This window comes from Dendrobates tinctorius, unplaced genomic scaffold (assembly GCF_039654945.1).
Source record: "Dendrobates tinctorius isolate UK_male_01 unplaced genomic scaffold, ASM3965494v1 ptg000341l, whole genome shotgun sequence".
Lineage (NCBI taxonomy): Eukaryota > Metazoa > Chordata > Amphibia > Anura > Dendrobatidae > Dendrobates > Dendrobates tinctorius.
In genome coordinates this window covers 20,220-43,162 of record NW_027362007.1, presented here as the reverse complement: position 1 = coordinate 43,162, position 22,943 = coordinate 20,220, and the positions used below count along the sequence as shown (strand labels likewise).

The following is a 22,943-nucleotide window of genomic DNA, read 5'->3' as shown; positions in this document are numbered from 1 at the left end:
TGTGCAGAGCGTCCCTGGATCTGGTCTTAAATACCCTCAAAAGAAAAATGGGAGGATGAAAGAAGTCCTAGCGAAGAAGATGGCAAGAAACTCTGGAGAGGATGCCACAGACGATGCCACTTACATGCGCTACATCTGGTGTCACACCGGGACGCTACACCGGGCACACAGAACACCCCAATTCCTATAGGACACAGGGCTCCAGCCAAACCCCTTACACTAGATGGAAAATGCTCCCAGCGCAGCTGATGAACATGACGTGCTCCTAGGAAAGACGCACTGGGAATCATTACCAGAATCACCTAATCAATACGACCCCTCGCCCTTTGCACGGATTTTGTGCTACATCAAAGACTTGAGCGCTGATGAACACGGCAAGATGGCAGCACCTCGCATGTTTATAGCCAGGAAGGTAATGGCCCAATACTGGACATCTGATCAGACCCCAGATCCCATAAATGAACTGGTTACTGAACCTCAAAAAGGGGTTTATCGAAAAAGAATCTCTCCAAAACCTGCAGTCCCAGTGTATGGATGGCGCAGGCTTGGAGATGCCTCTTCGGCACTAGATGGGTTTCTCCTAATGGCGCCCGGTGGATCGAGTCCCATGTTGGCCTTTTCTCCAGACATCTGTATGTGATTACATCTGTGGATGCTGTAACTTCAATGCAATTATTATTCGCGGTGTTTTCCTCTTCTCGGAGCTGTGACCTGTATCTGAGTACAAGCACTTATTGTGATGGATAGATCGGGTCGGGGGAGCTCAGGAGAGACGGCGGGAAGCTGAGGAGTTCAGTATTGTCCACACCGAGTTTTAGGAAGAGAGAGAAGGATATGGCCGATACCCACTCTTATATGTTAAAGTTAAGGACTGTGGATATCTTAAAAAAAAAAAAAAAAAGGGGGGGGGTTTTGCACTAAATATCTGTAGAAACAGGTTTGTTGTTGTTTCTAGTAAACATTTCCTAGCATTTTCCTTCTGCCGCCTGCATGAGTTACAGACCAATGCAAGCTGCTGGATGCTGTTCAGTGCTCGCTCCATCAGTCCGCTGTGCTTCTGTCTCCCGCGGAATAGCCCATGGCAGCAGGTTTTTCTCATTCAGTGTTTCAGCAAGCATGACCGGCGGGTACACTGAACACTACTGATATCATTGGTGTCCACGTCGATTTACTCTGCTGTTGCCGCTCAGTTCCCGATATCATCCGTCATGGAGGGAATCACTGCGGTGCTGTTCTATGGTGGATCTACACACCAGTAGGAAGCCGCCATCCAGCCGCCAGTCATTAACTCATGCCGATGGACGCGTCCTTCCATCCGTCTGTAGGCGCACCCGCGAATGTGATCGCCGATGGGTTGTCATGATAGCCGGTGGTCAGCTGATGACCCCCGTGTCTGTCATTATGGAGGTCCTTTGATACCCTGGATGGGGGCAAGCTTCAAAAGGGACTGTGATTTCTGCTATATGCAGCGATTCTTTGGCAGAATTGTATATAGCACAAGCAATCCGATGATCGCATCTGCAAGTCCCCTAAGGAGCCTAACAGAAAAGTTTAAAAAAAAAAAAAAAAATTATTATATTATATATATATATATATATATATATATATATATATATATATATATATATATATATAAAACTCGTCCAGAAAAGTCTGATCTATCAAAATATAACACCTATTAACCCGACTGGTAAACTCTGGAAACAAACAAACAAAAAAAAAAAAAAAGGACATCAAAATTACGTTTTTTTGGTGGCCACAATTCCACAAAAAAGGCTGTAACAAAAGATGAAAAGGTCACAAGTATCACCAAATGGTATTGGGAAAATCACCATCTTGCCCTGCAAAAAATAAGACATCAAACAGCGCCATCAGCTGAAAAATAAACATGTTACAGGTCTCGGAAAATGGTGACACAATCTAAACAAAAAAAAAAAAAAAACACTTTTGGCAAACTTGATTTTTTTTCCCACCACAAAAATAATATTAAAAAAACTGTACATGTTTGATTTCGCCGTAATCGTATTGATGAGGCGAGTCATACGGCAAGGTAATTTTAATCACAAAATGTACACCATAAAAACAATACAGCATAAGCTATATTAAGAGCACCACAAAAGAGCGATGTGAAACAGACCTTACTATGACCCGGAATCTTACTCCATTTGATTGGATTTAAGTATTGATTGAGGTTCAGGAGATTAAAAAAAAAAAAAAAAGCTACAGGCTGAGCCCTGAGCAGCATGCACTGCATTCTACCACATGCAAGCTCCAGGAGAAAAATGGTAGAACATTTGTAAATGAAGCCAACTGCAAATCTTCTGTATTCCTAAAACGTACAGACAATGCAATATAAACAAGTCCAGAGGAGACCACAGTTGTTGAAAGTAACACTGTCCACAGGAGCGTCCCTCTAGCAGTGACTGCCGGCAGCGTTATCTCACAGTATGTCTGCCTGCAGCAGAAATGACACAACCACGTTGATCATCAGGGGACTCTACGACGGGATTTGTATCAGAACAACGGAATAGAAATGTATCAAGAAAGTAATCAAGAGGGGAAGAAACAACGCTGTGTCTCCATTACGCTGGATGGTATACTGGTGGACTACGGTCAGTAAGGGGCCATCCCTGACGGCCGGCATGGCGCGGCCACGTTACCTGCAGGTCTTTCAGGTAAGCAATCTCGTTAGGCAGTGACTCCAATTTGTTTTCCTCCAGATCCAGCTCCCGCAGTTTGCGCAGGTTTCCGATACCGTGAGGAAGTTTCTTCAGTAGATTGTTAGACAGGATTAAAACCTGAGGGAAGAAACAGACAGCAGGTTCAGAAGAGCAGGAGACAACCCTAGTATGTCCGCCGCCACGACAGTACCAGGGTCCGGCACTCACCTCAATGGAGACCAGGCCGGACACGTCTTCTGGGATCTTTGTCAGCTGGTTAGTAGCCAGGTTCAACTCCACCATGCTGGTCCACGTGCCAAAGTCTAGGGGCAGAGACGTCAGCTGATTGTCCTGGGGAAGAAGACGACGGCTGGTCATGCTCTGTGCCGAGTCCCCGCACCCCACAGATCACTCAGGGCCCAGACTCAATACTCGGCCCAGACTATTTCATGGGAGGGAGATTACTCTCATCATAGGAATATGAAGACCCCCTATACCTGTGATGAGCGCCCCCCCGTGCTGCTCCCTCCATTCTGCATGCACCAGTAACAATCCACAGTAAGTGGACACAACCAGCGGCTGAACGGCTACAAAGTCACAAGCAGAGGGGTCCTACAGCATCTTTGGGGATGACATGTAGAATTAGTGGAAGCCGCAATGAGACCACAGAGGTCAAAAGCAGCTGAGGAAACCATGTGTGTCTGATCCGGCATCAATTCTTTCTCATCCTTCCCACGTTTGACCCCCTTAGCCACTGGTGATTCATGTGCTCTGGCCACGTTATCTCACTGATCGGACACTAAAAAAGCGAGGCAATCACTCAGACGGCTTCTGTGCGTCATCAGGGGGGCACCTTACTGAGTGGGAGAAGCTTAAAAAAAAATGTAAGTTTATTTTTTGCATACAAGAAAAGCAAATACCACTGATGGCACAAAGGCACCCAAAACGGACAAAAAACAAAACTTTCTCACATGAAAAAAAAAAGAAAGATGTCTGAATGAGGTGTAACTTTTTTTTTTTTTTTTTCTTTCAGTTCAACATAGCGGTGTATGCGGCTTTGCAATGTAAGAAACATTTCATTTTGGGGAACAATATAGGACAGCGATAGTTTTTTTTGCACATTTTTAATTTGGGGTAGAATTTATAGCTATACCTAAAATAAAGTTCTGTACTAGTGATGAGCGAGCGTGCCCGGACGAGGCGCTACCCGAGGCGCTGCCCGGACGAGGCGCTGCCCGGACGAGGCGCTACCGTGCCCAGACGAAGTGTTACCGGAGCGTGCCCGGAAGAAGCGTTACCGGAGCGTGCTCGGGTGCTGAAGATCTTCGCGGCTGTTCGACAGCCACAACACATGCAGGCATCACCTAACAGACAATCCCTGCATGAGGTTGCGACTGTTGAACACCCGCGAGACATGCAGCCGCGGGGACACATCTTTCGAGCCCCCCGAAGTCACCCAGTTAGCACAGGAGCATGCTCAGATAACACCTTACCCCAGCACCCTCGCTCATCACTATTCCACATCAATTAATCAGATTAAACATGCAGCACGTATGCGCTACAGTGACTTACAATAGCTAGAAAAAATAATTTGTTCTAAAAACGCTTTATTTTTTCTTAATCTCAAAAAGGGATTTAATGTATTTCTTGACCTTTCCACCTTGGGGCTACAAGTGTGCCGATAGATCTGCTTGCAGGGTCAGAAGCGGTCGGCGGTCGTCCCTGTGATACGAGAGGTCACGTCTGATCTGGACTCACCTTCATATTCAGCTTACTTAATACTTTCGCTCTGGAGAAAATTCCAAACGGGATTTTATTAATGCGATTATGCTCCATATTGAGGGAGTAGATAGTGGAAAACTGCGAGGGACCCCCCACGGGGTAAGACTGGAAACAGTTCCTGGCCAGGGTCAGGCTGGTCACTTTCACAAGGCTGGAGAGCAGTCCCTGGGGGAGACACAAGGAGACTCTATGTTATGTGCAGAACTGAAATGAGAAAAAACACAAAACTGCCCGACTTCAAAACCTCTGCTCCATGTCAGGGAACGGAAACCCTCATATGTATATACTGAGCCCGAACCCCTGGGCAGATCTGCTGCAGTGCAGGAGACTGATTAGACCCAGAGGATCGTCCACTTCAATACATTGTACCAAACCCTCAGCTGTGCACACAGCTTTAGGACAAAAGCTTTGCTACTGACTTGGAAAGTTTTAAAAAAAAAAAAAAAAAAAAAATCTAAAACCATAAAAGAAAAGGCCAAGAAAAAGTAAAATAGAACTTTTTAATTAACTTTCTGCTACTTTCAAACATAAATGGAGGCGGATGATTACTGCGTCAAGTAAGACCTCTGCTAGCTGAACAAAAAATGGAAGCAATAACACGAGTACACCGAGGCCGGCCCGTGGACACCAGCGCTGTAGTGTGACCCTAAAGGGGATGTATAAGCAGTAGCCTATAGAATAGGTGGTAACTTGTTGATCGGTGGGGGTCCGATCGCTGGGCTCTGCGCTTATACCCCCACTATAACGGATGGGCACACGGCCGACCGTCGCGCCATTCTCTTCCTTTGGAGCCGGTGAGCGCTGCACTTTGCTTTTTTTTCCTGACAGCCCCATAAGGAATGAATGGAGCAGCGGTGGAGCCTGTGCACGGCCGATCAGTGCGAACCCTGCGGATAGATCACCACGTCACTGTACAATCCCAGGTTACTACACAGTCGTTAACCCCTTCTTCTCCATAACCATTCACATGTCCCTCTACCTGCACACTAAGAATGCAGAAAAGCTTCTGATGATCCCAGAAATTGCTGCAGAGACCTAATAACAGACTGAATGCTGAAAATGGCAGAAAGGGTTAAATGTGAGGCGTGAAGAGGCGCTAGAACAGCTCACAAAAACCGTGCATGGGAGGTGGGAGAGAGCGAGCAGCAGCGCTCCCCGTCTGTAGCCACCGAGCCAGCGTTAGGGCGATTACAGAAAGGAAGAAATGTTGGCAATTGCTGCAATCATGACTAATTTATGAAGCCATTTGTAGAAAATCCAACTCCCCGTAATGTCAGTAACCGCAATACCTCATCAGTACGAGCAACAGCGCGAGAAAAGCGGGAACAGGAGAGAGCAAAATAATAGCCCAAAGTGCAGAAATCACATCCATGTATACAAGGCACGAAACATCACATACATTACCTCTCAGGTATTACACTGCAGAGCTGCACTCACTATTCTGCTGGTGCAGTCACTGTGTACATACATTACATTACTGATCCTGAGTTACATCCTGTATTATACTCCAGAGCTGCACTCACTATTCTGCTGGTGCAGTCACTGTGTACATACATACATTACTGATCCTGAGTTACATCCTGTATTATACTCCAGAGCTGCACTCACTATTGTGCTGGTGCAGTCACTGTGTACACACATTACATTACTGATCCTGAGTTACATCCTGTATTATACTCCAGAGCTGCACTCACTATTCTGCTGGTGCAGTCACTGTGCACATACATTACATTACTGATCCTGAGTTACATCCTGCATTATACCCCAGAGCTGCACTCACTATTCTGCTGGTGCAGTCACTGTGTACATACATTACATTACTGATCCTGAGTTACATACTGTATTATACTCCAGTGCTGCACTCACTATTTTGCTGGTGGAGTACAGGATCAGTAATGTAATGTATGTACACAGTGACTGCACCAGTAGAATAGTGAGTGCAGCTCTGGAGTATAATACAGGATGTAACTCAGGATCAGTAATGTAATGTATGTACACAGTGACTGTACCAGCAGAATAGTGAGTGCAGCTCTGGAGTATAATACAGGATGTAACTCAGGATCAGTAATGTATGTACACATTGACTGCGTCAGCAGAATAGTGAGTGCAGCTCTGGAGAACAATACCTGGCCAGTATGTAATATTTACAGCTGAGCTGTTCATTTCTTGTATCAGACGGTTTGCAATTTCTTTCTCTGGATGTAAAGAATAAATGTTTCTGTTCACTGACAGCAAGCAGACATATTAATAGTGAATACATTAAATATATGTTGAAGCTGGAGAAAGTCTCTGTACGCAGCAGCTGCGCTCGGTGTCTGCCCTCACCTCCGGTAACGTGGATATATTGTTGTTCTCCAGGTTCAGCTCGTCTAGTTCGCTGCACTTCGCTAATGAGCGCGGGATGGCCGATAGCCGGTTGTATCGCAGTCCGAGGCGGTTCAGGCTGGAGAGATTTCCTACAGGTCAGAAGAAACGAGAAACATCATAGTGGGAATAAACGTCCTGCAGAAGACCACGGCCAAAAGTCTGATCCTACCGGGCGTCGCTCAATGGTCCGCAGAGAGGGAAGTGTGGGTCGGAGCCGGGGTATAGAGAGCCCTGGAGAATATGGGGTTAATGTCTGTGCTGAGCCGGGGTGATAGCGTATAACGCAGAGTGTGCCCCCAAGCACTGCTCTGGGGGGGCCGAGCGCCGCACTGGCGGGGGGGATCGCAGCGCCGCACTGGCGGGGGGGGGGGGGGGGCAGCGCTACTCTCAGGTCCCACAGACAAGCCACTCAAACCTTATTAAATATGTAACACCCAGGAGAAAACACCAATAATGTGCGCTGAGAGACAAGAAGGCACAAGATGCCAGTAATCCGGGTAATCGTCTCCCTTTGTCTTGGGATCATCCGCATCCGGAAGGGGGAGGGCAGGGGAACATGGAAGAAACGTTTACGTTTTTGAAGTTTCATTTCTTTCTCCGCTCTGACGATCTCTGCTTGCTGTCAGTGAATGACAACCCTGGTCCTGCTCTCACATAACGGTGTTCGGTCTGTGACAATGTATCAGGACAGGGCACAGGCACATTTCTACAAGAGTGTGCGCGTTTACTGACAGCAAGCAGAGATCCTGAAAATGGAGGAGAGCGGAAACATAATGCACATCATTAATAAGATACACTTGTTATATTAAACAGAAGACCCTGTGAGAACTGGGCCGGGGGGCCGAGCTGCTGATAGCTATGGGGGGACGCACTGCTAGGCTGCAGCTGAATCAGCATCCACCAGGGGGAGCACTAACACTTCTGAGTATCATCATTAAAGGGAGTAAGAATAGAGCATCAAGTCCAGGCTGGTGAGGTCCGACCCGACAGTCAGCCTAGACATGGAGAATGCACGCTGAGCACGCTCGCACTTGTCTGAACGGGCCCTTACCGGTCTACACTTCTCACAGCTGAGGGTTTGTTACACTATCACAACAGGCGATCATCTGAGCCAGACACAAACTTCTCAACTGTTCTGCACCCCTCCTACACTGCAACAAACCCTCAGCAGAACATGATCAGGAAGGGCTTAAAGATTCTGAACAAAAAAAAAAAGAAAGAAAAAAATTGTGTTTTTATATTTTCAGTGACAGCAATCCGATCCAGGAGAGGCATCCACAGCCCGGGTGTAGACACTTTGCTCATACTACGGCAGCGCTTTATTGTCAGACTGGCCCTTTAAGGCACTAACAGGGTAACGCACCGCTCACACTCAGGGTTTCGGTTTGCAGCCGGCTCACTTTACCGCAGGTCTGTCATTTACCGTCATGCAGGATTGTGACACGGCCTAGTGGGGAAACCACAGCCATGTTGTCACTCCCTTCGCACCCACTTGTGGGTCACCAGAGGAGGAAGCGAGGACCGTTCCCGGCTCAGAAGGCACCGGCTTAAATATCGGGCAGGGCAGACAACTGTAGAAAGTGCGGAATGCCAAAGATGAACAGAACTGCCACATGACCGAACGACCGCGCCGGTAACGACAGCCGGACGCCCAGTCACAGTCAAATTTCGTGGGCTAAAACCTGCGCTGAACGGCTATGAGCGAATTAAAGCTTTAAAAAAAGCCGTATAAGAGACCTGGAGACCACCGGACCCCAAAGAGGGGGGGAAGGGAATCAAAACCCCCCAAATCATAGTGGCTGAGCTCCGCAGGTCGGGCGCTTCACTCATCAATGGCGCGTCCGGCGGCGAGGCCTCGATGCATAATGTCAGAACATCGAAAAATAACCAATACGAGTCTGGTGCCGGGGTCTATGAAGCCGTGGGAGGACCGGCAAAGAGGGGCACGATACGGACAGGTGATGGTCGAGGGCAGGAGGATAATTTTTTTTACCCCTTCCTGGTTCAGGAGAATCCAGCAGTCACTGGGCCGCACTTTTCTAAATCGAATTCCCAAAAATTCAGACTCTGTAGAATCCTTGAATTTTGGGAAACCCAAAAAGAACACGATGGTCTCAGAATTGATTCACCTGTAGGAGCCATCAATCATTAGACGAGCGAAGAGGGTAGAGAGCGGACCGGGCCAGGTAAGCGTACGGCTCCAGTCACACAATGAGCTTTTGATGTTGCAGATTTTCATGAGTAAAATCGGTTACTTGCATTTTTTTCGATAATACACAGCGTAAAAAAAAAAAAAACTCACCAAAAAACTCAGTGTGAACGCAGCCTTAGAGCCCCCAGCAAAGAGATGCCCACGCTCCATCTCCAGGGTCCCACATTGCTGCGTCTCACTCATCCACAGCGAGATCACATACATCCTACAGCTGAGGTTTTGTTACACTTGTAACCCCTGTGTGAGACACCACAGCACAGATGCATCTCCCAAAGTGTCACAATGTAACGGCCTGTTTATATCACAGGGGGTGGACTAGATTGGATACAACTGTAACAAACCCTCAGCTGTAACAATTACTAGGTCTGCACAATATGCTGAGTTTAGATGTAACCCCGAATGCTCCGATTTGCTGACAGGAACGAGAGACATTGAAAATAAAAGTAAAAGAAAGTAATAAAAAAGTTTATAAAAAAAAAATGAAAAGCTTTAAAATAAAACTGGAAAACCTCTGATCGGCGGAAATTAACCTCTCAGGGCCTGGATGCCTCATCAGAATCACTGTGCGATATCACAGGAGCAGCGGATACACTGCAGCACACAGCGCCCCCCAGAGGGCTCCTCACCTATTGTCTCCGGCAGGTCCAGGAGCTCGTTGTGCTGAAGGTCCAGGTTGGTGATCTGGGTGCAGTTCCCGATCTCTTTTGGGAGGTGTTCGAGCTGATTGTGGGCTACGTCCAGCGTGATGAGATTACACAACTCCCCTGCGGAGACAGAAAAGGAAAACACTGAAGACACGGCCCGGGAAGGGGGGACGACGAGGGGAGGACACGGCCCAGGAGGGGGGGGGGGGACCGAGGGGCGGACACAGCCTCAGGAGGGGGGGGGGGGGAACCGAGGGGCGGACACAGCCTCAGGAGGGGGGGGGGGGACCGAGGGGCGGACACAGCCTCAGGAGGGGGGGGGGGGGACCGAGGGGCGGACACAGCCTCAGGAGGGGGGGGGGGGGACCGAGGGGCGGACACAGCCTCAGGAGGGGGGGGGGGGACGACCGAGGGGCGGACACAGCCTCAGGAGGGGGGGGGGGGGGAGACGAGAGGGAGAGGGGAAGAGGACTAAAAAGGGAGGGGGGACAACAAGGAAGAGAAAGAAGAGGTGGATGAGGAGGAAGATGAGGATGAGATGGAGGATTACCAGAAGCTGAAGACCTCGGTCTCAGCGATGATAATAACATTCCTGCTCAGTTGTCCGCCGCTTGTTACATTTTCATTAGTGTTGTTTAGACGGGAATTACAGCGCTAATCCCAGATAAAAGCAGATGAGCAGATTATACCCAGGATTCAATCTAATCTAATCACTTGGTAAATACCAGAAACCAGCAGCCAAAAATCACAGGATGCACAAGAATGATGGACAGGAGGAATCGCACTGTGGCAAACCACAAAAATCAGTAAAAAAATAATCTATATATTCAAGGACATAACAGCAGAATAGTGAGTGCAGCTCTGGGGTATAATACAGGATATAACTCGGGATCAGTAATGTAATGTATGTACACAGTGACTGCACCAGCAGAATAGTGAGTGCAGCTCTGGAGAATAATACAGGATGTAACTCGGGATCAGTAATGTAATGTATGTACACAGTGACTGCACCAGCAGAATAGTGAGTGCAGCTCTGGAGTATAATACAGGACGTAACTCGGGATCAGTAATGTAATGTATGTACACAGTGACTGCACCAGCAGAATAGTGAGTGCAGCTCTGGGGTATAATACAGGACGTAACTCGGGATCAGTAATGTAATGTATGTACACAGTGACTGCACCAGCAGAATAGTGAGTGCAGCTCTGGGGTATAATACAGGATGTAACTCAGGATCAGTAATGTAATGTATGTACACAGTGACTGCACCAGCAGAATAGTGAGTGCAGCTCTGGAGTATAATACAGGATGTAACTCAGGATCAGTAATGTAATGTATGTACACAGTGACTGCACCAGCAGAATAGTGAGTGCAGCTCTGGAGTATAATACACAGGGCTGTGGAGTCGGTAAGCCACAGTTGCGACTCAGACTCAGACTCAGACTCAGACTCAGACTCAGACTCAGACTCAGACTCAGACTCAGACTCAGACTCAGACTCAGACTCAGACTCAGACTCAGACTCAGACTCAGACTCAGACTCAGACTCAGACTCAGACTCAGACTCAGACTCAGACTCCTTCATAAATGGCCAATTCATAACAACAAATTTACTGTTGTAAAATATTAAACATCGTGCTTATTCAGTTTCTCACCATCATATAAGTAATCAGACCACTTAGAGCAAAAACTACATTTATTAGAATACAATTAGAATATAGCAAATAACTTTTATAAACTTTTCTAAACTGTAAGTAAATATGCAATAAACACTTATGCAGTTAATAAGAAGAAATCTATAAATTTGTCCTCAGAAAAAGTATTGCCTCTGTCAGATCCTCCTTCATGGATGCCCTCAAATCTGATCTAATTATTTTGAGAGCAGAGAACAACCTCTCTACACTAACTTGTGTTGGTGGCAAAGCAGTAACCACTCGAGCAACATCTCTGACAATGTCAGGATACAGAGGAATCGCTTGTTGCACTGTTATTTTTGATGAACGGTCAAATTTCTCAATTTCTTTTAGTGCACATTAAAAATTCTGCTGAAATGTACTGGCTGTGTTTCTTGATGGGGATGACTCTTCTATGCGGGAACGCTTTGCACGGTCCTTGTGATCCAAATATTTTTCGAAATTAAATTCTTCATCAGTTGATGATGAGGGTGAAGATGTGGCAGGACGACCAAATTCTTCTTGTTCCTCCTGACTGTTCTGCAACCCTTTCATCCTTACTGCTATTTCAAACAGAGCTTCTTTTCCTTTACTTAGCTGTTGATCATCTAGAAGAATCCGATGCATTGGGTCTACATAAACAGCTGCCAAAAGAATGTTATTTTGTAATAGTAGCTCCTCTCTCCGTTTCATTGATGTAGCAATGCCACTTGCAATTAACCCTCCTCTTTGGGACAGGCGAAACATCAGGTTCTTCCACTCCTTTAAGAAAATACCTGGAGTTAAGTCCTCTGCTTGTAATTTTTTAGTCACTGTAAATGGGTGCTCTAGCAATTTTTCCAGCTCAGTCACCTGATTCCACTGACTTTCATTTAGCGTCAGTTGAGGGTTAGCCATGTCTACAAGAAAGGTTTTCAGTTCAACCAAGCGCTGAATCATTAAGTACTGCCCCATCGTGTGGCTTGATCAATAACTGCCCCTTTTCCAGCACGTCTCTTCAAAATTGAGTCAACTTTAGGGGTTCTGGCAACAGTAGCCAATTTTCTCACCTTGCCAATCAGTGCAGCAGCATGTCCTTCTTGCAGACTGTCTCTTATAGCCAGCTGTAGCGTATGCGCAACACAGCGCATGTGATGAATGAAAGAACATATTGACACAGTTTCAACAAGATCTAAACTATCATGTTGCTGTTCATCTGAAGCAACTTCAGTTTGCTCCTCAGTTACAATACTGTGTTCCTCTATTTCAAACATTTCTGTGTCTGTGGACCCAGAATGTTCTTCTAGCTGCTGGTCACCATCATTACTCTCATTCATTAGCTTAATAGGACTTATCATATTTGAAGCATTGTCAGTTACGACAGAAAGAACTTGCTCTTTTTTAAGTTCATAGTCTTGCAGAACCTTTTCCACCAAGACCTGGAGAAACTCACTGGTGTGATGAGCTTTGGTGTCTTTTACTGCCAATGTCTTGGTAACTATTTCATTTTTGTCACAAACAAATCGGACATTGATGGCAAAATAGTTCACTCTGTGACATGTGCAGGCATCCATTTTAAGAAACAGAAAGCGTCCCTTGAGAGTTTTTTTTTAAGTTCTTCCTTTTGTTTAAAAGCTTCTTCGATTACTAATTTTCTAATACTCTCTCTCTCCAGAGAAACACCAAGCTTGCGGGCCATTTCCCCATTCAGACACGTAAAAGCTGGTCGTGAAAATAATGAAATAGGCACACTATCCTTTACAACAAGCTCTATGATCTGTTTTTTAAATGTATCTACTGTCATTGTCACAGTAACTTTGTCACTGACAAAATATCTTGCAACTGATGGCTGCAAAGTTCTCTGCTCCTTTGTTTGGCTGGAAGAGCTGGGCACTGGCTCATTGGTTTGGATGCAGTCTTTCTCATACACTGCTTTCAGTACTTCTGGATGAAAGCGCTGTAAAGGTCTCTTTAGATTAGAAGCTCTGGTAGGAGCATTTTTATCTTTGCCTGAATATGCACTCATCTTGGCTTCACAGCATTTGTTTTCGTCTGGATCATTTGTCATACACTGACAGACATAATGTTTTCTATCTTGAGTGATGGTGAAATGTTCAGATACAGCTGATTTAATATGATGCTTCTTTGACATTCTCAGGTTTTTAATTCTGCATTCACAATCCAAATGACAATTGTTTTTCCTAAAAACAATTGTACAAAATTATTGCCAGGTCGTACAACTGATATAGTGATCAGTAATACTGTTATTATTCCTCATGTACTCACAGTTAACTGATGCAAAGTTTGTTGAAAGGATAATACTTCTTACAGTCTTCCTCTTCTGAGTAGCAGGCAGCTGTGAGATGCTTGGAAGACGCACACCTAGTATGATCTAGTCTAGAGGAGGAGCTTTACTACTAAGAATTTGCAACACATTTTCACTTTCAGTTTCATACATTGTAAGTAGGGGGGTTGGGGCAGCATGAGGTTAACCAAGTAGAAGATTAGATAAGGGCAGTGGAGAACAGTGACACACAAGAAGTAAGAAATGTCTCTATCTCCAGCAGAACTGCTTATCACTGTTGTTCATAGTTTGATAGAACATATATATTTGAGTAACATTTATAAAATTCATATGAAAGTTCAATTATGAAATATTAATACATTTTTTTTTTAAAGCTGGAGTCGGTACATTTCTACCGACTCCAACCAAAACTAACTCCGACTCCACGACTCCGACTCCACAGCCCTGATAATACAGGAGGTAACTCAGGATCAGTGATGTAATGTATGTACACAATGACTGCACCAGCAGAATAGTGAGTGCAGCTCTGGGGTATAATACAGGATGTAACTCGGGATCTGTAATGTAATGTATGTGCACAGTGACTGCACCAGCAGAATAGTGAGTGCAGCTCTGGGGTATAATACAGGATGTAACTCAGGATCAGTAATGTAATGTATGTGCACAGTGACTGCACCAGCAGAATAGTGAGTGCAGCTCTGGAGTATAATACAGGATGTAACTCAGGATCAGTAATGTAATGTATGTGCACAGTGACTGCACCAGCAGAATAGTGAGTGCAGCTCTGGAGTATAATACAGGATGTAACTCAGGATCAGTAACGTAATGTATGTACACAGTGACTGCACCAGCAGAATAGTGAGTGCAGCTCTGTAGTATAATACAGGATGTAACTCAGGATCAGTAATGTAATGCATGTACACAGTGACTGCACCAGCAGAATAGTGAGTGCAGCTCTGGAGTATAATACAGGATGTAACTCGGGATCTGTAATGTAATGTATGTGCACAGTGACTGCACCAGCAGAATAGTGAGTGCAGCTCTGGAGTATAATACAGGATGTAACTCAGGATCAGTGATGTAATGTATGTACACAATGACTGCACCAGCAGAATAGTGAGTGCAGCTCTGGGGTATAATACAGGATGTAACTCGGGATCTGTAATGTAATGTATGTGCACAGTGACTGCACCAGCAGAATAGTGAGTGCAGCTCTGGGGTATAATACAGGATGTAACTCAGGATCAGTAATGTAATGTATGTGCACAGTGACTGCACCAGCAGAATAGTGAGTGCAGCTCTGGAGTATAATACAGGATGTAACTCAGGATCAGTAATGTAATGTATGTGCACAGTGACTGCACCAGCAGAATAGTGAGTGCAGCTCTGGAGTATAATACAGGATGTAACTCAGGATCAGTAACGTAACGTATGTACACAGTGACTGCACCAGCAGAATCGTGAGTGCAGCTCTGTAGTATAATACAGGATGTAACTCAGGATCAGTAATGTAATGCATGTACACAGTGACTGCACCAGCAGAATAGTGAGTGCAGCTCTGGAGTATAATACAGGATGTAACTCGGGATCTGTAATGTAATGTATGTGCACAGTGACTGCACCAGCAGAATAGTGAGTGCAGCTCTGGAGTATAATACAGGATGTAACTCAGGATCAGTAATGTAATGTATGTGCACAGTGACTGCACCAGCAGAATAGTGAGTGCAGCTCTGGAGTATAATACAGGATACAACTCGGGATCTGTAATGTAATGCATGTACACAGTGACTGCAACAGCAGAATAGTGAGTGCAGCTCTGGAGTATAATACAGGATGTAACTCAGGATCAGTGATGTCATGTATGTACACAGTGACTGCACCAACAGAATAGTGAGTGCAGCTCTGGAGTATAATACAGGAGGTAACTCAGGATCAGTAATGTAATGTATGTACACAGTGACTGCACCAGCAGAATAGTGAGTGCAGCTCTGGAGTATAATACAGGATGTAACTCAGGATCAATAATGTAATGTATGTACACAGTGACTGCACCAGCAGAATAGTGAGTGCAGCTCTGGGGTATAATACAGGATGTAACTCAGGATCAGTAATGTATGTACACAGTGACTGCACCAGCAGAATAGTGAATGCAGCTCTGCAGTACAGCATGTTACTTCTGAATTTAACTGTTTAAAAAAGTCTGTAAACTCTGCGCAATGATGTTGCAGTATTTACAATTCCTCAGATCTTGGAATCACACTGGCTGAACGCTGCCGTGTCTGAGCTTGTAACCCAGAAAATATTCCAGTAAATCGTCTTCTAGAAGGGCTAGGCTCAGTCAGAAGTTCTGGCAAAAGCTACCACAAAAATAAAACTTGAGAAGTGTCCAACCCACCCAGCAGCGCCTGGCACGCATCCTCCTGTCCTGCCGCCAGACCAGTATAGAGACATAAGCATGGTAGTGGCTGTCAGGGCATGCTGGGAGTTGTAGTTTAGCAGTAGTTGGAGTACCCCAGGGAGGAGATTGCTATTCTAATGAGTGCCCAATACCCCAGAATCACTGAAGACCCCATTTACAGGTCAGTGCCAGAGGGGGCTGCAGGCGAGACCGGGCGGTGGAGAGGAGCACGTACAGCGACGGATGAGATGAGATCGGTGGTGGTGGGAGAGTGCGAAGAGTGTGGGACTTTCTGCGCAGCACCTCTGGGTCAGCCAGCTGCAAGTTATCAGGAGGGCAGCACAGCTCCCTGCCATGAAGTCTGTGTGGGACGGCAGGAAGCATGTACCATGCCTTGTGCCTTGGTTTGGGGGGACACTCTGGGGTGGAAGGCACAGATCTGCCAGGACTAACGAGGTGGGATGTCCAGAGCCTGGAGTGTGTCACCACACAGAGGGGGGTCTTATTCCCATCTACTTGGTTGTTTAGCTGAGTGTTCGTCACTCTGTGTCGCCTCACTCGGTCCAATGTAAATACGCCAATTGAAAGATTTTTTTTGTGGGACCACTACTCTAGAAGAGGCGACCATCGCGGACCTCCAGTCTGGGGGTAGGAGACCCTCATCGCCGCTCTGCCCGGTCTCTGGAAGGTGAGGCCAGTGACTTTTGGAAGTATGATGAAGCAATCTGGAGATCCTGACGCTGGGAATCTATTTGACGTCAACGGAAAAGAATTTTTACCCTGCACAGAAGCGGAGAGTCTTGGCGGGAGGTCAGCGCTCGGTGGCGAGATTACAGCATTAACCCTCCGCTGCCTGCAGCGGTCATCACCAGACAAGGCTCATACTGGGGAGCGGGGGACGGAAAAGACTTTGTATCAGAGAATGGAAACAAACATCTGTTTACAGATTGTTACATTCAGCGGATACAATATATCAGGGGATACAGAAAACTCCGCCCTTAAAGGGAGTGTGCAGGGTCAGGAAAACATGGCTGCTTTCTTCCAGAACCAGCACCTCCATGTCAGCGGACTGTGTCAGATAAAGTAAATGCCACGGAGCTGCAGTTCCACACACAACCTGTGCACAAGTGGGGGCGCAGTCTACAGAAAAGAAAAAGCATTTGGTTTAATGCACTTAAAGAAAAAATCTTTTTTTTTTACTTTTCCATCCACAGTCGTGTGAGGACTTGTAGAAGATTTGAAGGACACCGTTCACTTTACCGTCTAACGTCCTGAAAAACAATACTTTTTTTTTAATCTTTATATTTATGCCCCCTTAGGGGCCCTTGTATCTGATCGATGATGAATTATATACCATTAAACTACCCCAGAAACCAATACATGTAAAGTCGCCGTCCCGCTGCAGGCAATGGGAGCGCTCAGATCGCTGCTGCATCACACGCCAGCGACCAGTCACAGGTCATTAAGGGATAAAGGCTCCATAGCGCAGGACACATGTATTTTTGGCTGTATTAACCTACTCATGGCTGAGAGCGAACGCTCCTCAGTTTTAAAGGGGAAAAGCCTTTCTTTATTACAGAATTGCCCAGTGAAGAATGCAGCAACTTCAGGGAAACCTCCTCCGGAGCAGCGAGCAGCTTCCTTCTGTACAATGACGCTACATTAAACTGCTGCAATCTTCCCCTTCACTTATAACCCATTACATCAGGCCGCAGACAGTTTCCCAAGATCAGAGGAAGATTACATCCAGCGACCAACGATTCACTATCCAACCCCTGAATGTCAGAGATCCGCACTGCCGTGTGCCACTATCCCCCTGTGACGTCTGTGTCAGTCTTCACTGCTGTTCTAGCATAACATTTAATGACCAGGAAGAGCCGGACAGAATGGAGAGGTCAGAGTGACCTGAAGGGAATACACAGAGGACAGGTGATGAGCGGGGGTCCGATCATTCCAAACCCCATCAATCAGCAGAAAATAAGAGGTACGGGGATTGTTATGGTTGTGGAGAATATTGCAACCCCAGACCGTACACAGTCACAAGTATGGATGTCCTGCTATGCCTGACATTGGACAGGCACCCCTAGATGTACTGACCATTTTGGGATCCAAGGGTTAAGAAACACACTGAAAATGCCATACTGTCCTGTACTCCAGAGCTGCACTCACTATTCTGCTGGTGCAGTCACTGTGTACATACATTACATTACTGATCCTGAGTTACATCCTGCATTATACTCCAGAGCTGCGCTCACTATTCTGCTGGTGCAGTCACTGTGTACATACATTACATTACTGATCCTGAGTTACATCCTGTATTATACCCCAGAGCTGCACTCACTATTCTGCTGGTGCAGTCACTGTGTATATACATCACTGATCCCGAGTTACATCCTGTATTATACCCCAGTGCTGCACTCACTATTCTGCTGGTGCAGTCACTGTGTACATACATTATATTAATGATCCTGAGTTACCTCCTGTATTATACCCCAGTGCTGCACTCACTATTCTGCTGGTGCAGTCACTGTGTACATACATTATATTAATGATCCTGAGTTACCTCCTGTATTATACTCCAGAGCTGCACTCACTATTCTGCTGGTGCAGTCACTGTGTGCATACATTACATTACTGATCCTGAGTTACATCCTGTATTATACTCCAGAGCTGCACTCACTATTTTGGGGGTGTGAGAGTCAGACTACCATTGATCTGATATTGATATAGTAACTACAGGAGAAGCTCTGTTCGTTTTTGACTGAGTTTTTGAAAATGGAAGCTTGTCACTTTTAGCATTTTCTTCACCCATAAAAAACAATGAATGCAAAAACGCAGCAAAAAACACCGGTATCGGGTTTTTCTGTGGTTTTTGGAGCAGAAAACTCAGTAACAGGCACTAAACTGAGTCACCATGAAAAACGCAGCAAAATCAGCTTTTCTAAGCAGCTTCTTTAATGCTAAGAGAGCAAGTCTTGACTGCAGAAAAAAATGCAGCAAAAATGCAAAGTGTGAACACAGCCTGAGGCTAAACTCACACATTGCGTTTTGCATGTAAATTAAAAGTTGTGTTTTACAGTAGCAGCCAAAGCCCTGAGACTTTAGATATCTGCTGCACACACATTGGGGGGGTTCTTGACTGCAATGGAAAACTGCTGCTTTTTTGAAACATGCAGTCACTACGGTCAGAGTTTTTGCAGTGTTTTTTCTATGAATTTAAAGCATTAGGTAAGTGCAAAAAGGCAGTAAAAAAAAAACTGTTGCCGTCGGTTGTTGCTGCTTTAGTGAAAAAAAATGCAGGCACTATAATTTTCAGATGAAATAAAAATCTTTTTCCGCTAAATTTGATCAAATTGCTCCTCTCCCCCCCCCCCCCCAAATGTTTTATGGCGTCACATACGTCTTGCACTGGTGGCCGAACACCTTACATTGGTCACGCTTGTACGATGGCAACAAAGCTGCACTTTGGGATCCTGAAAAATGCAGAATATCAGTCGGGGAAACTTGTTTTTTTTCTGCAGCTTTTTTTGCTGCCAAGACATCAGGTTTTGGCTGCAGAAAAAAAAAAAGCAATGTGTGACCATAGCCTAAGGGTCCATTGGTGTTGAAGTGTTGATGCAGTTTTCTTTCAGACCCCACAACCCCCCATATAATCGACCCACTGTTCCTTCAGGGGCAGACGGGGGGATACTGCGACTCCTCTATGATTGGGAGAACCACGTACAGGACCCCACAACCCGGGATATATAGAGGTGGGGGATGGAGCATCCTCGTTCTTTGCCAACTTTTGCCTTATAGGTGCAGCGTCATTACAGGACCACGTCCATACTTCCCCGCTTCAATACAACTTCCTGCTGTCAGTGAATGGCATCTAATAGCTGAAACCCCCCCTTCTGACCTAATACTTCTCACAGCTGAGGGTTTGGTACAATCGGACATAAAGGAGACAATCCTCGGTGAGCCAGATACATCACAACACAAATGTGTTTCTGGTTACAATGTATCAGTGCAGGTAAAGATCTAGGTCCAGGCTGTACACATAGTAGCAGACGCTCAGCTGTGGCAGTGCATTAGGATCTGCCCTATGGAAACAAGCAGGGACTGATCTGACAGCAAGCAGAGATTTTGAAACTGATGATGAGCTGAAACAAAGTCTTTTAGAAAGCTGGACCCAACCCAAACCAGCGAGCTCCCGTACACTCTGCACATGGGGAGCACACGGACGTGGGATTGTCCAAGGTGGCATTGTCTATACAGAGGACACGATACCTACGAGAACGGCCTCTGATCGCAGCCCACGACCGCCGGCGCTCTAATCAGAGATCGTCTTCCTGTTCTGTTTGGAGTCAGGAAATGACTCTCCCTGATTTTCAATGGGGGAAGAGAGGATGAGACAGCAGAGAGCCAGGCACAAGCAGGGTGCATGCACCCAAAACGCCTGACCTCCGCCGAGCACGTATACACATGGCAGCCACAGCACACACATCTCTGGGCGCTGTGCATGCAGCTATGGTGCATGCGCCTGCAGGTGATTTATCGCAGGTGTCAGCGAGATTGTACATGCAATGAATGCGCCATTAGTGCAGTAACGACAAATTAATGGTGGTTGGTTTATAGCACATGCGTCTGCAGTTGTAGAGCGCCATCTTGTTTTTTCCAGTGCATGCTGGGTTATTGTGGGATTTTAGTGTATGTGTCACTATCAGAGCCAGCGCATTAATGACAGATGAATACTGGCCTGTTTCTGGTGCAGGCAATGCACATGCGTTATGGGGCAAGTAGCCTCTTCAGAAAGGCAGATGACAGGAACTCTAGCACTACCCATTAGGAGCAGCAAGTCTAAAAGTCAATATCAGCCCTTTAACAAGCCTTGCCACACAATTTAGGGGATAAGAAGCCAAACCAGAAACTCTATTTGCAGACACATGTTTTGCGGTATTTGCCCCTCATTAGTGCAAATCAAGGGCTGGGTGAGAGGCCTTTGACAGGAGATGTAAGGGAGTAAGTTTCTTCTTGTAGAAGATGCCAAGTCGGCATAAAGAGACTTGTAAGGCCATGCGATTCTCCTCTGGGAATTACAAATAGCCTTTTCAGAGAAGAAGAGAACAGAACTCTAGTGCCACATGTCAGAAACCAAATCAGTTCCACGGCTTTCCACTGATGAGGGATAAACACCCCGAAACATGAGTCTGATAACTGAAGTTCTTATCACAAGTCATGTGGCAAGGCTCATTAAAGCGTCAATACGGACTTATAAAATTGCTACTTCCAACAGGTGGCGCTAGAGATCAAGTCCTCTGTCTCTCTGAAAGAGATATTTGCATATTTTAAGAAATTGCGTGGCCTAGGTCTCACAGTATCCCAAGTCAAATCTCTCCCTCTTAGACCCTCAGGGGGCCAGGAGACACTATTAGAAAATTGCTGGTTCCTTTTCAGGCCTGCCGCCAGGAGAGGACGTCCCATGAAGGCGATTAGAACTCTACGGTGTTTGCTAAATCCCCAAAGATGATGTAAAGCCTCTTCCGGTCCCATGCTGCTGCTTCCACCATGCAGAAGTATACACCACCCCCGAGTAGCCAGTGCACAGACCACCGTAACAAATACAACCGCACCCCCCGGGATCTACTTACCGATCTCGGCCGGTAGCTGCTTGATCTTATTTTCTCGGATGCTCAGCATGGTCAGCTTCGCCAGGGCTTTGATGTCCTTCTCCACAGTCGTAAGACGGTTAAAGCGTAAGAAGAGCGTGGTGAGGGAGCTCAGCTTGTACACCACGCCCGGGATCTCCCGCAGCTTGTTGTGCCGCAGGTCGAGCATCCGCAGCTTCTTCAGGCTCTCCAGAGTGTCCGGCAAGCTGGTTAAAGAGTTCTCGCTAAGCGCCAGCGTCACCAAGTTCACCAGGCTGCCCACCTCCGCTGGCAGCGACGGCAGCTTGTTACCATATAAATAAAGTTCTGTGAGTTGCGTCAGCTCCTTGATGGAGGCCGGGAGCTGGTGAATGGACTTCTTGGCCAGGTCCAAGCGAGTGGAGTTCTCCTCCCGGCATTTGTTCAGTTCCTTTATCACCTCGGCATTGCTGGCCTTCTTACGCATGCCGGACACCCCCGAGGGGCGTTTTATCGTGTTGTCCACGGAGAACGCCACGCCGGGCTGCGCTCCACCTGCATCTTTCTTCCCTTCTTTGGCATCTTTGACTTTGGTCTTAAGGTCCTTGTCTTTGTTCTCCTTCACGGGACCCCCAGAGGCCTTGGCTTCCTTGTCGCGGTCTTTCGCCGCCGTGCTGGGCCCCTTAGGGTCTTTATCCTTGGGGTCCTTATCTTTTCCTATGCTGCTGCTCATAGTGACGGATTAAGCCACAAACCTCAGGAACTCAACATGGACAGAGCCGAAGACAATCCTTTATATCAGAGAAAAAAAAAAAAAAAAAAAAAATACGAGTCGCTCATGAATACAGATATACACTCTGAGCTACATGTTTTATCCCGGATCGGAGGCAACGACTCAAAGCAGATGAGAGATCTTCAGGGGATCGGTTCCAGGTCAGATCATCTGGTGGAAAGAAAAAAAAAAAAGACAAGAAAATATCAAAAAGTCATTTCAGTTAAAAAAATCAATGGAGAAGACCGAAAAAATGAAGATGAGAACGTTATAAATACTCAATTATTTGCACAGTTATGGACTTAAATCACATCTTTAACTCTAGTCACAGCCAGAGCTTCAGCAAAATGTTGCCAGCACTTTAACTCTAGAGAAGGATATAAGTTCTTAAAGGGGTAATCCGGACCTGCTCTGGTCTGCATCGGCAGGCGAGTGGGGCCGGTGACATCACATGTACAGATCTGAACAGCGAGCATTTGCAGACATGATGCCGTCTGCCCCCGCCGATCACTTGTACACCCCACAATCGGGAGGCGAGCGAAACCT

At 46.3% G+C, this 22,943-nt stretch overlaps 1 protein-coding gene across 3 annotated transcripts in view; it reads right to left on the bottom strand.

The window, feature by feature from the left end:
• SHOC2 (SHOC2 leucine rich repeat scaffold protein) overlaps positions 1 to 22,943 on the bottom strand; it is a 49,061-nt gene that overhangs the window by 8,288 nt on the left and 17,830 nt on the right. For all 3 annotated transcript variants that reach the window (XM_073562129.1, XM_073562130.1, XM_073562131.1), the window contains 6 exons: positions 21,650 to 22,568; positions 9,648 to 9,785; positions 6,768 to 6,898; positions 4,419 to 4,607; positions 2,889 to 3,011; positions 2,661 to 2,798 (listed from right to left, as the gene is read on the bottom strand). In XM_073562129.1, the coding sequence (XP_073418230.1) occupies positions 2,661 to 2,798; positions 2,889 to 3,011; positions 4,419 to 4,607; positions 6,768 to 6,898; positions 9,648 to 9,785; positions 21,650 to 22,358 (1,428 nt within the window). In that variant the 5' untranslated portion in view covers positions 22,359 to 22,568. The remainder of the gene's footprint in view (positions 1 to 2,660; positions 2,799 to 2,888; positions 3,012 to 4,418; positions 4,608 to 6,767; positions 6,899 to 9,647; positions 9,786 to 21,649; positions 22,569 to 22,943) is intronic.